Source organism: Lineus longissimus, chromosome 7, assembly GCF_910592395.1.
Source record: "Lineus longissimus chromosome 7, tnLinLong1.2, whole genome shotgun sequence".
NCBI lineage: Eukaryota > Metazoa > Nemertea > Pilidiophora > Heteronemertea > Lineidae > Lineus > Lineus longissimus.
In genome coordinates, this window is record NC_088314.1 from 14175174 (window position 1) to 14193518 (window position 18345).

General features: G+C 42.3%; 1 protein-coding gene and 1 long non-coding RNA gene across 2 annotated transcripts; one reads left to right on the forward strand and one right to left on the reverse strand.

The window, feature by feature from the left end:
• The first annotated feature begins 9667 nt into the window (after positions 1–9667).
• On the forward strand, positions 9668–10546 carry LOC135491581 (uncharacterized). The gene has a single exon (XM_064777554.1). It carries the CDS (start codon positions 9668–9670, stop codon positions 10544–10546), a length of 879 nt encoding a protein of 292 aa, XP_064633624.1.
• A 5286-nt stretch (positions 10547–15832) lies between these two features.
• Positions 15833–17109, reverse strand: LOC135491526 (uncharacterized). The gene is made up of 3 exons (XR_010447843.1): positions 16742–17109; positions 16313–16398; positions 15833–16100 (listed from the first exon to the last, which is right to left on the reverse strand). It is a non-coding gene; the product is annotated as an uncharacterized LOC135491526 (long non-coding RNA).
• Between the last annotated feature and the right edge of the window lie 1236 nt (positions 17110–18345).

Below are 18345 nucleotides of genomic sequence, written 5' to 3' on the forward strand. Positions count from 1 at the left end.
CAGCTACGCTGGAAATTCTCTATCTGCGCAGCTCATATTTATTAAACAGCTGATAAGGCGATAGAGATAATATATTTTGCATTTCTTTAGTAAGATCAAATAAGAATCTAAGAGGAACATGCAACGACAGGCGATTGCAAATGTACAGATTGAATAAAAAAATTTAAAATCTTTAAAAGTTCCAAAAATCGGTTTTGGATGTTGGCCCAGGATCGGAGAGTAGCGAAAACTGATTCCTGTCGCAGTTAACTTCGTTGATCACCATGAACGAGCAATTTTTGTCGCATGCAATCATGATCTCATATCGCATAGATCAAAAGCAATCGATGTCAAAATAAGCACACTCCGATCATGCATTGTCTTCTCTGAATCAATCTTACCAAACACAATTATTGACGCTAGTTGTCTTGTTAGAACCGCAGTAGCTATGTCGTCGCGATCTATTGGATATTTGTGTCACAGCAGAACTATAAGGGACGCCAGATCAGAGAGGTGAACAAACACGCGGGTTTATCTCGAGATATATATCTCGAGAAAGCCGGTCGTCCGATTGACAGTTCTATTGGTTGTGTTTTCGTAGACTGTGCAACTGCAATTCATGACAAATAGGGATTATCGCACGTCCTGACCAACATGGACATAGCTTCAGCAAGTTTAGTTTTTTCCTCATTCCATTTTATGACAATGCACATTAGCGGAACCGACAACAACTTAATTTATGCAACTTTACGAGTTCAGTCGATTCTTCGATGTGGCGTAGCATGCTCGAAAATTCAGAGGTGCGTTGCCTTCTTCACCACTTACATGAACAGCCATGATGGCCTTGATCAAACGGAAACCTGTCATCTTCACAAGGATGCTGCTACCAAGGGCTGGAATTGCCGTGACCGGAAAACAAGACATCGGCTTTGGAAAAAGCAGGTAGCCAGTATTTCAGTTTTCATATTCGCAACCTATTTTGCAATAAAGACATTATTTTCTGTTGTTGCGTGCACAATGCCGGTACGGCGGTGCTCTCGCTCCGTCATCGGTCAGGTTTTGTTTCCTTCTCTGTCCTTTAGCCCGACTGACGATCCCGTGTACTGCACGGTTTGATATTAGGATTTCATTAGTTACGTACTGGTTTAATGCCAGGGCAAATAAGGCCGGTCTCTCTCAATAGCATATATTAAATGGCATCAAGTATGTCAGGTATAACTATAAATATTGTCTGAATGATTCATTCTATGCACCGATCGAATTTGGAATTTCAAAAACTTTACTGCCGATGGCATTTTTCGCCACAGGACTGAGGTTATAGTTTTACTTAGGCAGGTTGAACGCTGAAGAAGAAGAAGAAGAACTGCCGATGGAACATCAATATGAAAACGTTCGTCGATTAACTGAATATATTACTAAATAACTGTAATTGGAGCAAGAGTTTGAACGTGCAAAAGCCCCGAAGGCTCATCAGAACTTCGAAACGGGCCATGGCGCCTATTGAGCGAAAACAGCTTACAAAAACAGTTAGAATATCGATGTGTATGGAACATTACAAATATTTTTTTATAAGTATCAAATTGTTCAAACCTCAATAGATATCAAAGAATTAGGAAAAACCCAACATGCATCAAAAACACGAATTATCATATACTGAATAATGATATTTTCGTGATTACTGTTTAAAAGCGTGTTCGATTAAGCGGAAGTAAGCGCCACAGCGTTCTTTTGGGCACTGGCGACTCATCTCGATTGGGTCACTTCGGCAAAAATGGCCGCCGATTGTGTTTTTTGGGAAAAGATGGCAGACGATGATTACACTTTTGTCTTATTGCATCAGACTGCAGTTTTTAGACAAAAAAGAATAGTAATAGAAGAATCATTGATATAAGGATGTGAAAAATTCGGCCAATAGGGCTAGTGAGTAGTTTTGGGAGTTTGCGTATAGGTTCACCAAGTCTTGTGTCTGGTCACTCTTTTTTTACGCTACTTTACTCTACTATTACTCGGGCCTGGCATATGGCCGGCGCGAGAGCCTTCGGGCTCAATTCCTATGTGGCATTCACTTTAATGCGAGAGATGTGGTGCAATAGACTACCACCCAAATACCCCAAGATCTCACATAGAGACGCGTGGTTTTACCAGGCTAGCTATTAGTATTGTTTCCGTATGGTTTCCCCAGATTCCGGAGTTCTTATACCATCTGCTGAATGAGACAAGACCACTAATGAATATTCATAGGTTGGAGGGTCGAGGCCTATCAATTAGACGAGTGCATGTTTTTTACTCTCAAGTACATATTTGGAGAGGTATTGAAAAAATATTTATTTTATAATTATTTTGAATTTTGACAACCTGGCCATAGGGGGGGGGGGGGGGGGGTTCAAATTTGGAGTGAAAATGGCCGAAATGAGTAAAAATGTCCACTTGTGTCAAACTTGTCAATTTAAAAAAAAATTTCCGTGGTCAATCACCAATTTAAATCGCACCAGTTACTCGCAAGACTAACCCGTATATCATATCCGAATTTCAGTTTTACAACTCCACGCATTCTTTGATGCGTCGCGGTCAAACATTGACAATTTTAACTGCTAAAAGGCTTAAAAAATCAATTGTGGTCTTGTCTCGAATAGCCATGGCCGTTTGGTTGGGAGTCAGAAAGGATCGCAACCTCTCTAATATACAGGGTATCCAAAAGTGGCATTATACGTTAATAATGGGTTGATATAATCAAGATACTTGCATTACATATGACGATTGTCTTAACAAGAGCTAAAGAGCAGCAGCCTTCCAGCTCTCACATGAAATTTATTAACTTGAGCATATTCATCATTTATAACCAAACGATGTTAATTAATTTTTAGCTCAGCTGACAAAGTCAGCGGAGCTAGTAGAATAGCTGTTCAAATGGTGTCCGTCCTGCAATCCATCCATCCATCCATCCCATAGGGACCCATCTGTGGACAAAATTAGACATTTCATGACCGGGAAGCCTAGCCACTTCGTTGACGGTGCTGAATTAGAAGTTGCCCAAGCTCAACTCAGAAACGAAAAATCAGCTCGATCCGACCTGTATAAAGAGAATGTGGTCATTTCGCGTTTAGATTTCTTTTCCTTTTTACCTCGGTCCACAGAGCAAATATTGTTTTCAAATGTGGCTGAATATTTTTTAATATTTTTTCATTTTTACTTTTAATGAAATTAATATAGTTTTCACCGCCAGTTGGCGCTGCAGGCACATTGACTGAATTTTGGCGATTTCAAATTTCAAGAGATGCCACCATTTAAAAATGGCGGTAGTCGCTGCTTCAATGAAGGTGAGTGAAATTTCTCATGTTGAATCGGTTGATACTCTTTTAATCAACATGACCATGTACCTGAAATTTGTTTAGGTACTGAAAAGAGTCTATATAATTCAGATTTATCAATAGTTTTTTATAATATTGCGGAAATTTTGTGCCCAAATTAGCGAAAGTTGGTGCTTGTCTCATGTCATTTTAGAGCGAGAAATTTGTTTCCGTCGATCTCTACTCTACCAGTGAAAAATCGCTTGCATTGCTTCGAATTTTTGTGAAAATAAGTATCTGAACTTGGTTTCAAATAGTCTAGAGGGTTAACTTTGTGGTGATACATATGGTACGGGTGTATGTGATAAATATTTGTGGATTTTGTGAAATTCGGTTTTCAAACGTGCCGATGATGCAAGCGATCTCGCGTTAATTTTGCAAGATCTGATATGTCGACCGGGTGTCAAAAATCACTCGCCTAAATTCAATTCAAAAATCGAAAATAATATCTGAACTTAGTTTCAAATAGCCTTCCCAATTATCATTTCGGTGATATGTAATGCATGGGTGTCTATAAACCGAAGACCAAAGACCGAAGACCGAAGATCGAAGATGGAAGACCCCCCCAAAACTATAAAACGAAGATCCCCCCAACTATAAAAGGAAGACCCTAATGTCAACTATAAAACGAAGATCCCCCCAACTATAAAAGGAAGACCCTGATGTCAACTATAAAACGAAGATCCCCCCAACTATAAAAGGAAGACCCTAATGTCAACTATAAAACGAAGATCCCCCCATCTATAAAAGGAAGACCCTAATGTCAACTATAAAACGAAGATCCCCCAATCTATAAAAGGAAGACCCTAATGTCAACTATAAAACGAAGATCCCCCCAACTAGAAAAGGAAGACCCTAATGTCAACTATAAAACGAAGATCCCCCCATCTATAAAAGGAAGACCCTGGTGGTTTTAGACCCTCAAGTTCAGTTACTGCAGACTTGCACGTCATAACACGTGACTGAGCATCTGTATTTCAACAAGCAAGCTAGCCTGAGTGCGGCGTAGTGACATAGGAGATCAGATCATTCAGGTAAATTCCGGATTTTCCTAACACTGCATTTAGGAGTTGGCGACCGACCTGCCAGTCTCGACCCATGATGGTGGAGGACCAATTCCATATTGGCCGTGTGATCAACTAACCTGCTGGGAGCCTATGACGATACACACACATGCACATAGAAACAGCTTCTGGACGAAGCTGAGGGCTGGCTATGATGAGTACAGTGAGAAACTAGGTCATATTGGAGCACGGCTGCATGGTAACAGGTACGGGGCTCCCCGCCTTATGTAAACTGTGCCACTAAGCTGCTAAGGCTAGACACGACTGGTGTAGTACCCGGTACACTTACTTTCTCAAATCATTAATGTAGCATGGACCGAAAATGAAAACAAACTGTGCAGTAACTGAACATGAGAATGAAAACCATCAGGGTCTTCCTTTTATAGATGGGGGGATCTTCGTTTTATAGTTGACATTAGGGTCTTCCTTTTATAGTTGGGGGGATCTTCGTTTTATAGTTGACATCAGGGTCTTCCTTTTATAGTTGGGGGGATCTTCGTTTTATAGTTGACATTAGGGTCTTCCTTTTATAGTTGGGGGATCTTCGTTTTATAGTTGACATCAGGGTCTTCCTTTTATAGTTGGGGGGATCTTCGTTTTATAGTTGACATTAGGGTCTTCCTTTTATAGATGGGGGATCTTCGTTTTATAGTTGACATTAGGGTCTTCCTTTTATAGATGGGGGGGATCTTCGTTTTATAGTTGACATTAGGGTCTTCCTTTTATAGATGGGGGGATCTTCGTTTTATAGTTGACATTAGGGTCTTCCTTTTATAGTTGGGGGGATCTTCGTTTTATAGTTGACATTAGGGTCTTCCTTTTATAGTTGGGGGGATCTTCGTTTTATAGTTGACATTAGGGTCTTCCTTTTATAGATGGGGGGATCTTCGTTTTATAGTTGACATCAGGGTCTTCCTTTTATAGTTGGGGGATCTTCGTTTTATAGTTGACATTAGGGTCTTCCTTTTCTAGTTGGGGGATCTTCGTTTTATAGTTGACATCAGGGTCTTCCTTTTATAGTTGGGGGATCTTCGTTTTATAGTTGACATCAGGGTCTTCCTTTTATAGTTGGGGGGATCTTCGTTTTATAGTTTTGGGGGGGTCTTCCATCTTCGATCTTCGGTCTTCGGTCTTTGGTCTTCGGTTTATAGACACCCGTAATGCATGCATGTATTAATTGATTAATCTGCCTAATACGCGCAATTAAAACGGCGAAAGATCTTGATAAACACTCTGGTGGCGGTCGCACTAAATAACGACCGGTAGGGTCCGGAGTCTGGCGGAAAAAAAGGTAGCGCCCGTAGGTTGAATCGGGATTTTTATGCACTTTTAACTGTATAATTCTCCCACTTAACCGAGCGCGGCTGAATCGTAAAATGACTAAGTCCAAATGAATAGGCCGATTTTATTGGTGGCAGGCGAACATTAGAAAGAACAGCCACAGCTGATAATCGTCTCCCTTTTCGTGGTCAATGCCATTGCCTTCCACGTAAGTGGATAAAAGACATGAACATTGACATGGGGTCCTGTACTGAATGAATGAATACAATACAACTAGCGTCCTCATTTTATGCCTATAGTGTTGGTTGACCAGGCATTTCTAATCTGGGGTCTATGATAAAGCCAGCTTCATGGGTCTGCAGAATGTCCCAATAAGGAAGTATTGCTGTCAACGAATGAATTAAAGAACAGATTTACTTATCAATTTACCAATCAATTGTATTAACCAAACGGGATTTACACGTCATCATCAATTACATCATCATCCTCTTCTCCTTCCGAAAACTCAATCCCCTCAACAAACTGCTCAAGCTCATCATTTACCATCTCTACCCCCTCCCCAACTTCGTCATCGTCCTCAGGAACTATGGCTCTCCAACCGTTCATAATCGTCTGTTGTGTGACGGTAGGTGATAACGCTTGGAACCAGTGAAACCTTGAAACCAGTGATAAACCTTGGAATCAGTCCTAAAAATGCATAAAAACATGAAATAATGCCATTTGAACCTATGGTGGTTACGAATCAATATTTGGAGCTTATTTTTACATGATCAGATCGGAATTTGACGATAGTTTAGAAACCAGTCGCATATCCGATTCAATAATCTATATTTTAGAATAACCCAGTCATACCTCGCCTTCAGTGTACATTACTGATCTCCCAAATATAGGCATGCACGTCACGACACGCCTACCACACACCCATAATACGGACCAATCAGCGCTCCGCTTACTACGCCACCACACGGGGCCTATTTGAACTACGGAGCGGTGTGATCATACAGGGTGATACAGAGAAGATTGACTACATCATGCAGTACCGGCTGGCACTTATCCGTAGAAACGTAGATGAAGGTTTATTACCGAAGGTTTTAGCCGGGTTTGGAGATGAAAAATGTGAATAAATTCCTTCGCAGCGATTTCGTACATATTCATGTACGCATCGAGGGATGTAGAGATATTTTCGTGATGTAACCAGTTCTAAGCGGACACATTTTTTAGTGATTCCCGTGTACATGTTTGTCATATCTACTGAGCTTTATCAGAGCATTATATATACAAATGATTCTTCTAATAAAAACGTTTTATTTTAGTATATGGAATACAAAACAATCACAAAAGCTTACTTTTGCTTTCATCGGCGGCCCGTCATGAATATAAGTTTATTTTTTAACGACAACAACACATTTCCAATGCATTCAATGATGACGTCATCCTCCACAAAAAGGTTGATTCTGCAACTACTGGCAAATTGCTATCAATAAAGTCAGCTGGGACGAGATTGGCAGTTGGGAGGGTATAAATCGTGGAAGGAACGCGCCCGATTTCACGCGGTACTTGCATAGTGATTCCACGGTTTAGTTTTCACTATTCCAAGGTTTATCACTGGTTACATGGTTTCACTGATTCCAAGCTTTATCAACTACCGTTGTGTGACCCTTTCCCAGCCGAGGCTAATCATCCTGACCACATCCCGCCTGGTGATCCGCTCACAATGTCCTTGATCATCGGTGTGGCCGATTTTCCACACTTTCCAAATGGTCCTCAGATGACACTTGAAGCTCCAGTTTACGGTCAAGTCCAAGGGCTGCAGCAGCGAAGTACATCCTCCTTGGATGAAAGTGTCTGTCCCATTCTCTGCGGTGATTGCATCACGAAATTGCTGATTTCGATGCGCCGGATACCTGTCTAAAAGTAACAGGAACGTGGCCTCTGCTACAAATGGCACAAACAGGGCTTGCAACCACTCGATTAGCGATTGGTGTCGGGCCCAACCCTGTGGACTACCAGTTACCTGGAAAAATAAACAACAAGTATGAACATTTACATTACTTTTCTGAACAGTCAGACACGCACTATGTTTTGGTTGCATCCATAACAAACCTACAATAATTTTAGTCATAGAAGTTCCTAAAAAATACTACCATTAACTAGAATGTCTGACCGTCAATGACAACACTGATGACGTCTGGTACATGTCCTGTAATACAAGCACGGACTTGTATTCTATGCCAATACTCACTCGCACATTTTCTGGAGCATCCGCCTGAATCCGCCGAACGACGTCACCATCTGGTGCCAAGCCTCTGAAGTTGACCTCGGCTCGTCCTTTTCGTCCGTCTGTCGTAACTACTAGAGTCACCGTGCATCCAAGTTTCGGGTTGCCTTGGGATGATCTAATGTCAACATTCTGAGACCCAGTCGCTTCCATTGTTGATCTTGGCACCATATCAAACAACACGAACGTCTCATTCATGTTCATGATGACATCAAAATCAGCGTCTCTGATGAGGTCGGCAAAATCTCCCCGGTAGTCGGCAACCAAAGCCTGGGCGTTGTCAGGTAACCCCCTTGAATCGTTGGTCTTCCTTCGATAGCTGATTTGTTTCCTGAAATGGAATTTGCATATTGTTAAAATTCACCGAATACAATCCATTAAGGCCGATCCATGCAACAGCGGAATAAAACTCACCTTTCCATAAAGTTGCTAAGCTAATGTGCAGATGCATGGAAAAGGTATATCAGGGGTCTATGTTCTTGTCTTTCGGCCTTCGTTTCGTTCGAAAGCTCTGCCCACCATTGCCGAAATTCTCTTCCAGCTTGCCTTTTAATATCCTCACCGGAAACAGGGAAACCAAGTCTTCGGCGCTCAAGGAACCAGGTGTTCAAAATGTTTTCCATTTCGGGCCAGTATGCTGAAATAAAAAAGCTAACACATTTAACATCTTTGGAAATATTGATTGCCGATAACCACAGGTATGAACGAAATATTAGTCCTAGGAATAAAGGTCCCAGGAACAATACACTGATATTGTTAAAGGCGTGGTCAGGGTCAGTCGCTTTGATGTGTAGTGCGACTTATTCTTCCGTCCATGACACAGAAGCGGACTTATTCCGGTCGGTATAGGCTAACAAAGAAGGAAATTCATTTAGCGAGGAATATAATGCTTGTAGAAAGACTACCTTGTGCATCAGAGCCGTGTTGCCGTTGTCTCCTCCGTCTTCTATGGTCTTGAGTTGATCTATCGCTGAGGGCAAACAAGTCATCACGTGTGCTTATCCAACGTCTAATTGTCTGCGGTGCTATGCGGTGGTGTCTAGCAAAGGATGTCGCAGTTTCAGCATGACGTAATCCTATAGCATGCTCCAATTGGTATGTCTCGATAAGGTCAATCTTCTGATTGAGACGGTAGCTTTTCTGGTGCCTACGTGCACCAGGTACAGCCTTGTTAGCATCATCTACTGCGCTACTGCGCCATCTTCCCACTGCGCTAAAATTTGCCCTTGTGAAACCGTTACTGAAAAAACCATCGCTGGATAAGGATGAGCTCGGCAATTATAGACCGGTCTCAAACATGACATACCTGTCCAAGCTTATCGAAAGGATCATCGCGGTACGTCTCAGGGATCATATGTCATCGAACCAGTTATTTGATCCTAATCAGTCCACATAGTACGGAAACGGTCCTTCTTAAAGTTACGGATGAGATCCTTACATCCCTGGATGTTGGGGATGAAGTGCTTTTAGTACTTCTTGATCTCTCAGCCGCATTTGATACGGTTGACCACACCCTACTTTTGGATCGACTACGAAATAGGATTGGATTGACTGAATCTGCATTCGATTGGTTTAAATCCTACCTTGAGGACAGACAGCTCTCGGTGACAATCTGTGGTGTTTTTTCTGATCGTGTTTCATTGGAATTTGGCGTTCCACAAGGTTCAGTTCTCGGCCCGGTCCTATTTACAATCTACACAATTCCTCTAGGCGACGTGATGCACAGGTGCAGTATTCCGTATCAGCTGTTTGCTGATGACAATCAGCTGTTGAAGTCGGCTCGCCGTGGTGACGAGTCCCAATGTACAGCGTTGGTTACAAGCATGGAGGATGGTATTAGGAATATTAAAACGTGGCTTTCAAAAAACATGCTTGCCCTTAATGCGCCAAAGACCGACATGGCTAACTTTGTCAGCGCCAGGGGATCGGGCTCTATACCGGGGATCAACATTGACGGTGTCTGGATTCAGTGTTCCAAGTGTGTTAAGGATTTGGGGGCATGGTTGGAAGGGGACATGAGCATGCGCATGCAGGTAAAAATGACTTGCAAAGCCGCCGTCGCCAGTCTTTATAAGATCGGCCGCATTAGGAAATTCTTGGACAAACGCAGTGCTGAAAGGCTGGTCCAAGCCTTCATTACATCAAGGCTTGATTCCAACAATGGAATTCTATACGGTCTGCCTGATACGACTCTTGCACCGTTGCAACGGGTGCAAAATATGGCAGCAAGGCTGATATGTCGCGCAAAGAAATTTGACCATGTAACGCCCTTACTCAAGGAGCTACACTGGCTTCCCATCAAAGCCAGGATTGAATTCAAAGTTCTGTGTGTGATCCACAAGTCACTAAATGGTGTCGGACCGGAGTACCTCAATGACCTCCTCCTGGAAACAGAAGGTCGCACTAGGTCAACCACTTTCAAGACCCTTCAGGTCAAGCGGACCAGATCGAGGTACGGTGACCGCAGCTTTTCAAGGTGCGGCCCGTACCTCTGGAATAAACTTTCACTTGAACTGAGGTCCCAGCCAGAGACAATGTTCAAAAAACAATTAAAAACTTTGCTTTTTAATCAATTCTTCGGGGAGGTGGCGCTTTGAGCGTGGTGCTACCACGGAAAGGCGCCCTATAAGTGTAGAATTCATTCATTCATCATCTACATCATCGTCGTCGTCGTCGTCGTCGTCGTCATCATCAATCCATCGCATTGCGTGCATCTTACCAGAAGAACGTGGTCAAAGCAAGATGGCAGACAACAATTATGACATTTGACACGAAAGTGCCCTTTATTGGATTTCCCCCACAAGAAAACGATTCCATAATCGATTAGATAAAATAAATTCATTTGAAAGACTCTGGATTGGTCAACCATTTACATGGACTTACGTAACTTCAATAATCATCACCCGGACTGCAGGGATTACTGGCCCTGACCGCGACCAGGCGTTATTGAATTGACAACATTTACAAGGTTGTCTTCCTATAACCATTGATCAATATAATTGGCTGTCATATTGAATGTTCGCAGCCCACCGGTAAAAAACTGCAGACTGCCATGTTTCTGGACTTTTCGATCCATTTTCGAGCCATTTTCCTGGCGCTCGGTTAAGTGGGAGAAGACAGTATGTTGTTTAGATGTATTTCTAACAGTTCTATAACTTGGATGACCAAGCTTGCACCCAAAGTTGGTAAAATTGATGCTTGTTTATGGACTGCGCTAGCGACCGGAGACTTCGCCGTCGGCCATTTCGGCTACGGTCCCCGAGTTGTTGTGGTTGGCTATTTTGCAACAAATCTCGCCATTTACGTTTGTTTTTTTCCCTGTCTGGTCATTGGCCGTGACAACAATTATTTTGAAAGTCACATTATGACATCGTAGTATGAATTCCACTGCAGTTTCGTTACGCAGCAATGCTCATGTTTTTGGTTTGCAATCCTGTACTGTCTGTACACTGCGCTGTGCATGGCTGTGGCTGTAGGCTGTAAAAAAGACAAAAACGATAGCCTAGCCCTATAGGATAGGCTTAGAGTATAACTCAACAGGCCCTCATGATTCATTTGATGGACACCTTATTTGATAGTACTTCATCATTAAGTCCACTAGATCCTGTTCTGTCACATGTCGTATACGATAGACAATTTTCAAAATGTAGTACACCACTCTCTCATCTTTAAGCCCAGCTCTCGGGATCGGCTCACATCATGTGGGCACGGTTGGCTGTTGAGTGTTATGGTTCAGTCTGTGAGACTAATTCAAAGAGGTTACACTTTTATTTTGAATTGGAAAACAGCCCACATGACTGACTTTTCACTGAGTAATAAGTGTGCCCTTCGAAGGTTAAGTCTCTTTCTGGATTTGCTTCCATAGATGCCTTGTTCAGGATATCATCTGACAAATGCCTGATCAAGCACAGACTGTATCTGGTGGTGTATATTTCCCCGTCTATGTCACCCTTTTTTATGCAGTCAGTGTTAATTTCTCTTCTCTTTTTTACAGATTAACTGTTGTTGGTTATTGCAAGAGGAGTCGTTGGCACATTTCAAGTCCAGGAAAGCACTTGCTGTTCCCACATTCAGAGTAAGGGTGTGCTTACTCGTTTTACTGCTTTCCATTACCGGAGAGCGTTATCAAATATCTGCCGCAAGGCAACAAATATCTGCCGCAAGGCGCTTCAAATATTGCCGAAAGGCATCAAATATCTGCCGCACCAATAAAGTTCATTTTGTTAACCAACTCGTTATCTTCTTTTTCTTCACATACAAAAAAGACCATCCCAAACATTTTGCTGCATCCACTTCATCAATGTCCAGACAACAGTCGGTTCATTTGACCATTGTTAAGCACCAGGCCCCACCTCACAAAATACACTGTAATAATTATGTACCTTGTGTCCATGTGCATGTCATTAGTTCCACCTACGCTGCATGAAGACAAGGACTCCACTCTTTGACGTCACCACACAACTCCTTGACGTCATCACACACCCCACTACTGCAACGGCAATAGAAATGACTTTACGTCATAATAGCAGGGTGACGTCAACTCAGTACTTCAGCATGTACTGATATAGCAAGAAGGTCTTTCGCACCAGCACTTCTGCGTGCTAGACGTAACAGCTTCACGTTGCCTCATGATAACAGGGTACCAACACACACTTGGCCCTTGCCTTCACCTATCGATTTCAGCTGAGCGCCAGACCCTTGGGCCTCTTGTTAACCAAAACGCCGAATTTGCAGCGGGGCAACTATCGGTCGTACCGTGGTGTAAGGATATATGGTCAGTTCCCACCGTGGACGGAATCGGTATTCTACCACACGAAGTTAAAGGCCATAGTCACATTGGCTCTTCTTCGTTACACCTTCAGTCCTCGCCGTAACGTCTACGTCTTCAGCCAGGATGAAGTAAGCGGAAATTTCAAAATGATATCTCATTTTCAATTTAACGAACTCGTATACATTGCTGGCGAATATGGCAATGATGTCATAGGTGTAAGCACTCATCGTGGAAGGTATTCTGCCGGTCAAAATTGTCGAGCATTTCAATTCGATTTGAATGGCGATGGTCATTGCCGAGAGTTGGCTCTACCGTATGATGAACTTAAGAAAACCATCGGTCCAAAAAAGTCGAGTTTCAAATACTTCAAAATGGTTTCATGCGATGAGAATGTGTTCTTGGAGTTGACCTTTCGATGCAAAGTTCAGAAGCACAAGAACAGGGAAGAAACCCTATCTATATCATGGTTAGATTGGTATAGAATATTAAACGTAGGGTTCGTTCTTAAGCTTCAGTATGTCAAAAGCCTAAAAGGGATGCGCTACTCTACTTTTTCCAATATGGACCAGTTGCATTATCATGATATAGATAACATCATGTTACCAGATATCAAATGTGATTAGATGGTTATCTCTATAATTACTCAAGCAGCGCATTCAATATCCATCTTAGAAAATCCGTACGAGTACAATAAATCCACCTCCATTGTATTTCGTGATAATTTCTTCAGAAAATTTGGAGACTTCGCAATTTTGTCTGTGCTCGGATCTTATAACGTAGTCATTGAAGTCCATCGGTCGAAGTTTGTTAAAAATATCGTTTCTGACCCCAGGAAAAGCTACAAGTTTCATTATAAGAAACACGTTATTTTTCTTTTTATGTTAACTTTCGGCCCATACCTTGAACATTCAGAAGTAGAAGCTAGGCCTACGTTATTGATGACCTTAGATGCCCGGTTTGTCTCATTTTATATGCTTATTGTCGGTGCGAATGAAAGAATAATCGCCTGGCCAAAATTTGGCTCTAGAAATCATCAGCAGTTAAGTGTCAGTCCATGATACCACCATGCAGAGGGTGGCAAGGTGGGGGTCAACCGTTTTTAACGAGATTAGGTATGCAAGATCCTTCCACTAAGACATCATTACACAGCAATTGATGACTCTCAAAAATCACTAGCAACCGAGTTAGGGGCAGGCCTAGTTAGGGGGCTTGTTTTAGCTTTTTTCCCCCTATTTTTTGTGTATTTTTTGGTCAATGTTGGGCACTCCTGCAGAGACTAAAAAAAATAGCTGGATTTTCCCCCTTTGTATGATGGAAGTATTTGATGAGATCTTCCATTCTGCAACAGGTCATTGAGTAACACTTCATACTTTGGTCGTGCTAGGCCTAGTAATTAAGCATACCTAGGGGCAGTGCTTAGGAAGAGCTCTCTATCGACGCTCATATCTCCAACACTGCAGGTCTTTGAATGCTGTGGCTTGCACATGATAAAGGTAATGATACCTACTTTCAAAATCAGAAATAAAATTTCCGGCCGCTTTTACTGTTTTCCCAGGATAAACCAAGGAAAAAGTGCTATTTCCCACCAAAATGACACTCATTGGCTAGTGCTGCCACCTTGTGTACACTTGATGAATTATAAAATAAAAGCATAATGAACACATAATTTATGCTTGGTGCTGGCCATGAGGATTAGTAGTTACTGTCAACCACCATGATCACCCCCCCCCCCCCCCCCATGCCTAGGCCTACTAACCTATTTTAAGTAGGCCTACCGGTAAATAACTCCACTTGCATTTTTCCCCCCAAAAAAGAACAAGCTCATCACTACAAATTTGCCCTTGATGAAAGCCCTTTGGGGAATTGGGCCCCATAGGTCCTGAAATGCTGATTTGAATTTCAAATAACATTTCGGCCTTGGCCTACCTGATGGCAACGTAATTGAATAAGCCACATGTAGGCCTTCTTACAGTCCGAAAACCTAAAGAAACCCCCCTGTTGGTGAGGATGCTAATGTTGACCCATTCATTAGCCTGTGTCATGCTGCCAGAGCATGTTGTAAGGGTTGGACCCCCCCCCCCCCCATGGCTAAGGCACCTGAATGGCATGTGGTATGACCTACTAATACATCTTTATCAACCCATGCAGGGATCATCCTGTTCCTAAGAACCTTGCAGAAGTGCTCATTTCACATACTAGTAACACCTTCTATTGCTAAGGAGCCAATTGACCAAAGGTGCAGTTTCTACTGTAATTACTGTTTGATGAGGACAACCCTGCAGTTGGCTGCACCGTCAAGAGTAATGCTATTGGAAGTTTTTAGCTCCTTGGTTGGCGGTGAAATGTTCTCCTGGAGTTGCTCTAGCATTGGCTAAATTGTACATACATGTATACATGTACTGGAATGGGGAAGTTTTTCATGAACTGAGTTACGGTACTGTCCAGTCCCTTAGGAGAGATCACAACTTTCCACATGCTACACTTGTACCTGTCTGCAGAGGACAGTGCTGCCACCTAAGAAGCAGGGACACTTTTTTTTTACAAATGGGTGATTTATTTACAAGCTAATATAATGATACATAGAAAAAAGGCTATTTTGCAGACAATAGCCAAACCACTACTAACCACTACTAGGGAGGGACCAATACTAGTAACACCTCATTTACGGTACTACATGTCAGGCCCGAGTGCAGGATAGTATCAGGAGAGAGTCGCACTTTCCAGTAGCAGGCTTGGTTGTTCAAAACTGACATTAGCGCTACTAAGTATACTGACATTAAAAAACTATCTTGGCATTTACAATTGTTTACTGAAAGCCAAAGTTCAAATTTATCCCAAGATATCGCTATAAAATCATTTTTTAACCAAGCCCCGCATTTTACCTGATAAACCATCCGCTAGATATACTAGAACATCAAATCTGGATGTCCTTCATATTGCAGGTTATGTTAGTCAAGGGAGACAAAAACACAGCATGTAACAGTTTTAGGAAATTCACCATGTATTTTTTTTAGAAAAAGAGAGATGTATTGTAGAATGCGAACAATGCATTTGCAATCAATGGCGTGGAAAATCTCAGGTCAAGCCTGATGAATGTACATCCAATAAAGTCGTACCCTTTCATTCTAAATCAAGAATTCTTGATGTGTAGCTGACAACTTTCACTGGGCTAATTCTGCCCAGTCATGACTCAAAGACCAACATTTCAGAAAATCTGTCTCCACCCTCTTATCATTTCTCTCTCCCAGCTCAAGAGTGCTTGACCAGCAGTCCTTATGATACTGTTGCAACAACATCACCCATCAAATTTGCCCTTCTGTCCCGTCTGCTGGGTGTTCTAAGGCGTCGGCTGGTTGAACAGAGGAAGAGGCAACAGCGGACTGAAAAAAGATATTGATGGAGAATCAGGTTTGGCTTAGAATCCCTCATTGCCAAGGAGATGGGAGCCAGAATGGCATCAAGGTTTTCAGCTTAGTCCCTCCTCTCTCATCAGTGACCTTCTTACATGTAAGTCAGTCGCTGCAGGCAGAATTAACCAATATTCACTTTGGCTTGCCCCGAATCTTCTCCCCTTTTTTTTCATTCAACTCACCTCTGTATCCATGGGTGCTGGTTCTACTTCTGGTTCTACATTTGCCACAGATACTCGATGTTTAGCCTCACATCCTTTACACAGAGCTGAAAAGGCACCAGATTATGGGGGTAATGATAATATGATGTGCAGTATAATAGTGTGAGGACATGATGATGATGATAGACTTGTTTTGATAATGCGACCGGCCATGCTGATTATGTACGGCAGTGAAGCATCACCTCAAGTGGCACTGGCAGGGAATCATAACTTGGACTTCCTGATCATCAAGCCAAGGCTCCAATCAACTTTCTAGGAAGAACACAAGTGAAGTGGTAAATCGTTATCACTCAGTTGGTTTTGCACCAAAGTTAGGTTTAGTCAGAGTGGGTATCATTACAGGCCTACTGCTTCTTTTCTACTTCAGTGATTTTGAGACTGATCCCTTACCTGAGCCAACTGGGACAAAAACTCCCCACTTGATGTATATTTCCCGAGACATCACTCGATGAACTGAACCACCATCTTTTCTGGGCTTCCGACTTGTTTTAGAGGGTTGATGAAGTGGGTGCTGGCATCTCCTTTGCTGATTCCATGATAAACTCAACTTGTATCGGTGGTTCGGGCATATTGTGGTGTCCAGAACTGGAGAACTCATATCAAACACGCCAGCACGAAGTGCTATGAGCTCCCATTCACTTTTGACTTGACTGGCTTTCCTGGAGGACATCCAACGCATCAAATGGGAGTGCACGTCCTTCTTACATTGTTTCAAGGGGATCACACTCTTGTCATTGGGGTATGAAGCGTAAGTACCACACTCGATATCCTTGGATATGACAGCAAATTCACATTTCAACTGTGATTTTTCAGGTTCCATTTTCAATAGACTATCACACAATGTACACGTGCAAGTACACAATGCATTGTAACTGTAACTGTTGTTGTTGTTGTCGTTGCTGGTGTTCGTTTCCGCCTAGACCGCTAAGCCTCCACAGGGGTAATAAAGGCCTCTAGGTTGTTTGAGGGAGTGTGTGGGAGGGGCAAGGGAGAGGGGGGGGGGTTCACTAACATCTAAAAATGTAATTTTATTTGGAAAGCATGTGTAGTTCGTCAGTTATCTGAGGGAATGGGCAAAAAATGGGCACCAGTGAGAAGGGCGCGACTCGACCCCCTCACCGGAAAACCGTAAGGGCGGCCGGATTTTTTTCTTTTGCAAATTAAAAAACAGCATTCTGACTTCCTTACCTGGAAGTGGCATCACCTAAAAAACTGCAGTGTTGGAGCTAAAGGAGAGTTAAAATTGCCTTTTTACTGAAATTTGAGATTGCATTGTTTTTGGGACGTACTGTACCTGTCATTAAAATGTACCTGGGGCAAAACAAAAGGCATGAAAAGGTAGCTCAGATCATGTACTTTCAATTTCAATAGGCGGTATTTAGTGATAATTCTGTTTGATGCACGAAAATTGACAAAAGACTTAGCCTATTTTGAGGGATAATGCATGTTTTTTTAAAAGGAAAATGAGTAGGAAATGGTTAACAGCCGTACCCCAAAACTGTGGGGTTATTTTCGAAACCAATCCACCAGCCTTCATAGTACCCTAGGACAGGTCTGTGGTAGAAATTACAACTAGATCTGTTGACCCCCCACCTTGCCACCATTTGCATGATCCTGCATGGTGGTATCATGGACTGACACTTAACTGCAAAATTATTTGTTGTGTGAATGGATATATATAGCCTATATATTTCTCGGTGACGAGTAGAGTCAGGTTTAAATCTTTACATTTAAGCTGACTAGATATTGGTGCATTCCATTTTCAATAGTTCGCAAGACTTTGTTGCATGAAGAAATTCACTGATGTTTTGCCTGTGAGACAAAATTGGTGAGAAGAGTTCTACCACTAGACTTCTATTGCCTTCAGCTCTATACATGAGTTGGGAATTGAAATTGAAAGAATGCGTTATTCGGAGGTTTCTGCCTGTATCTTCTTCCTTGTCAAAGATGTTGAGTTTGTTATGTTTGCACACCCTGTTGTCCAAGTTTCATTA

What these genes read in the sequence shown, in the direction of transcription:
- LOC135491581 (XM_064777554.1), top strand. Translation starts at nt 9,668, where the DNA reads ATGCACAGGTGCAGTATTCCGTATCAGCTGTTTGCTGATGACAATCAG.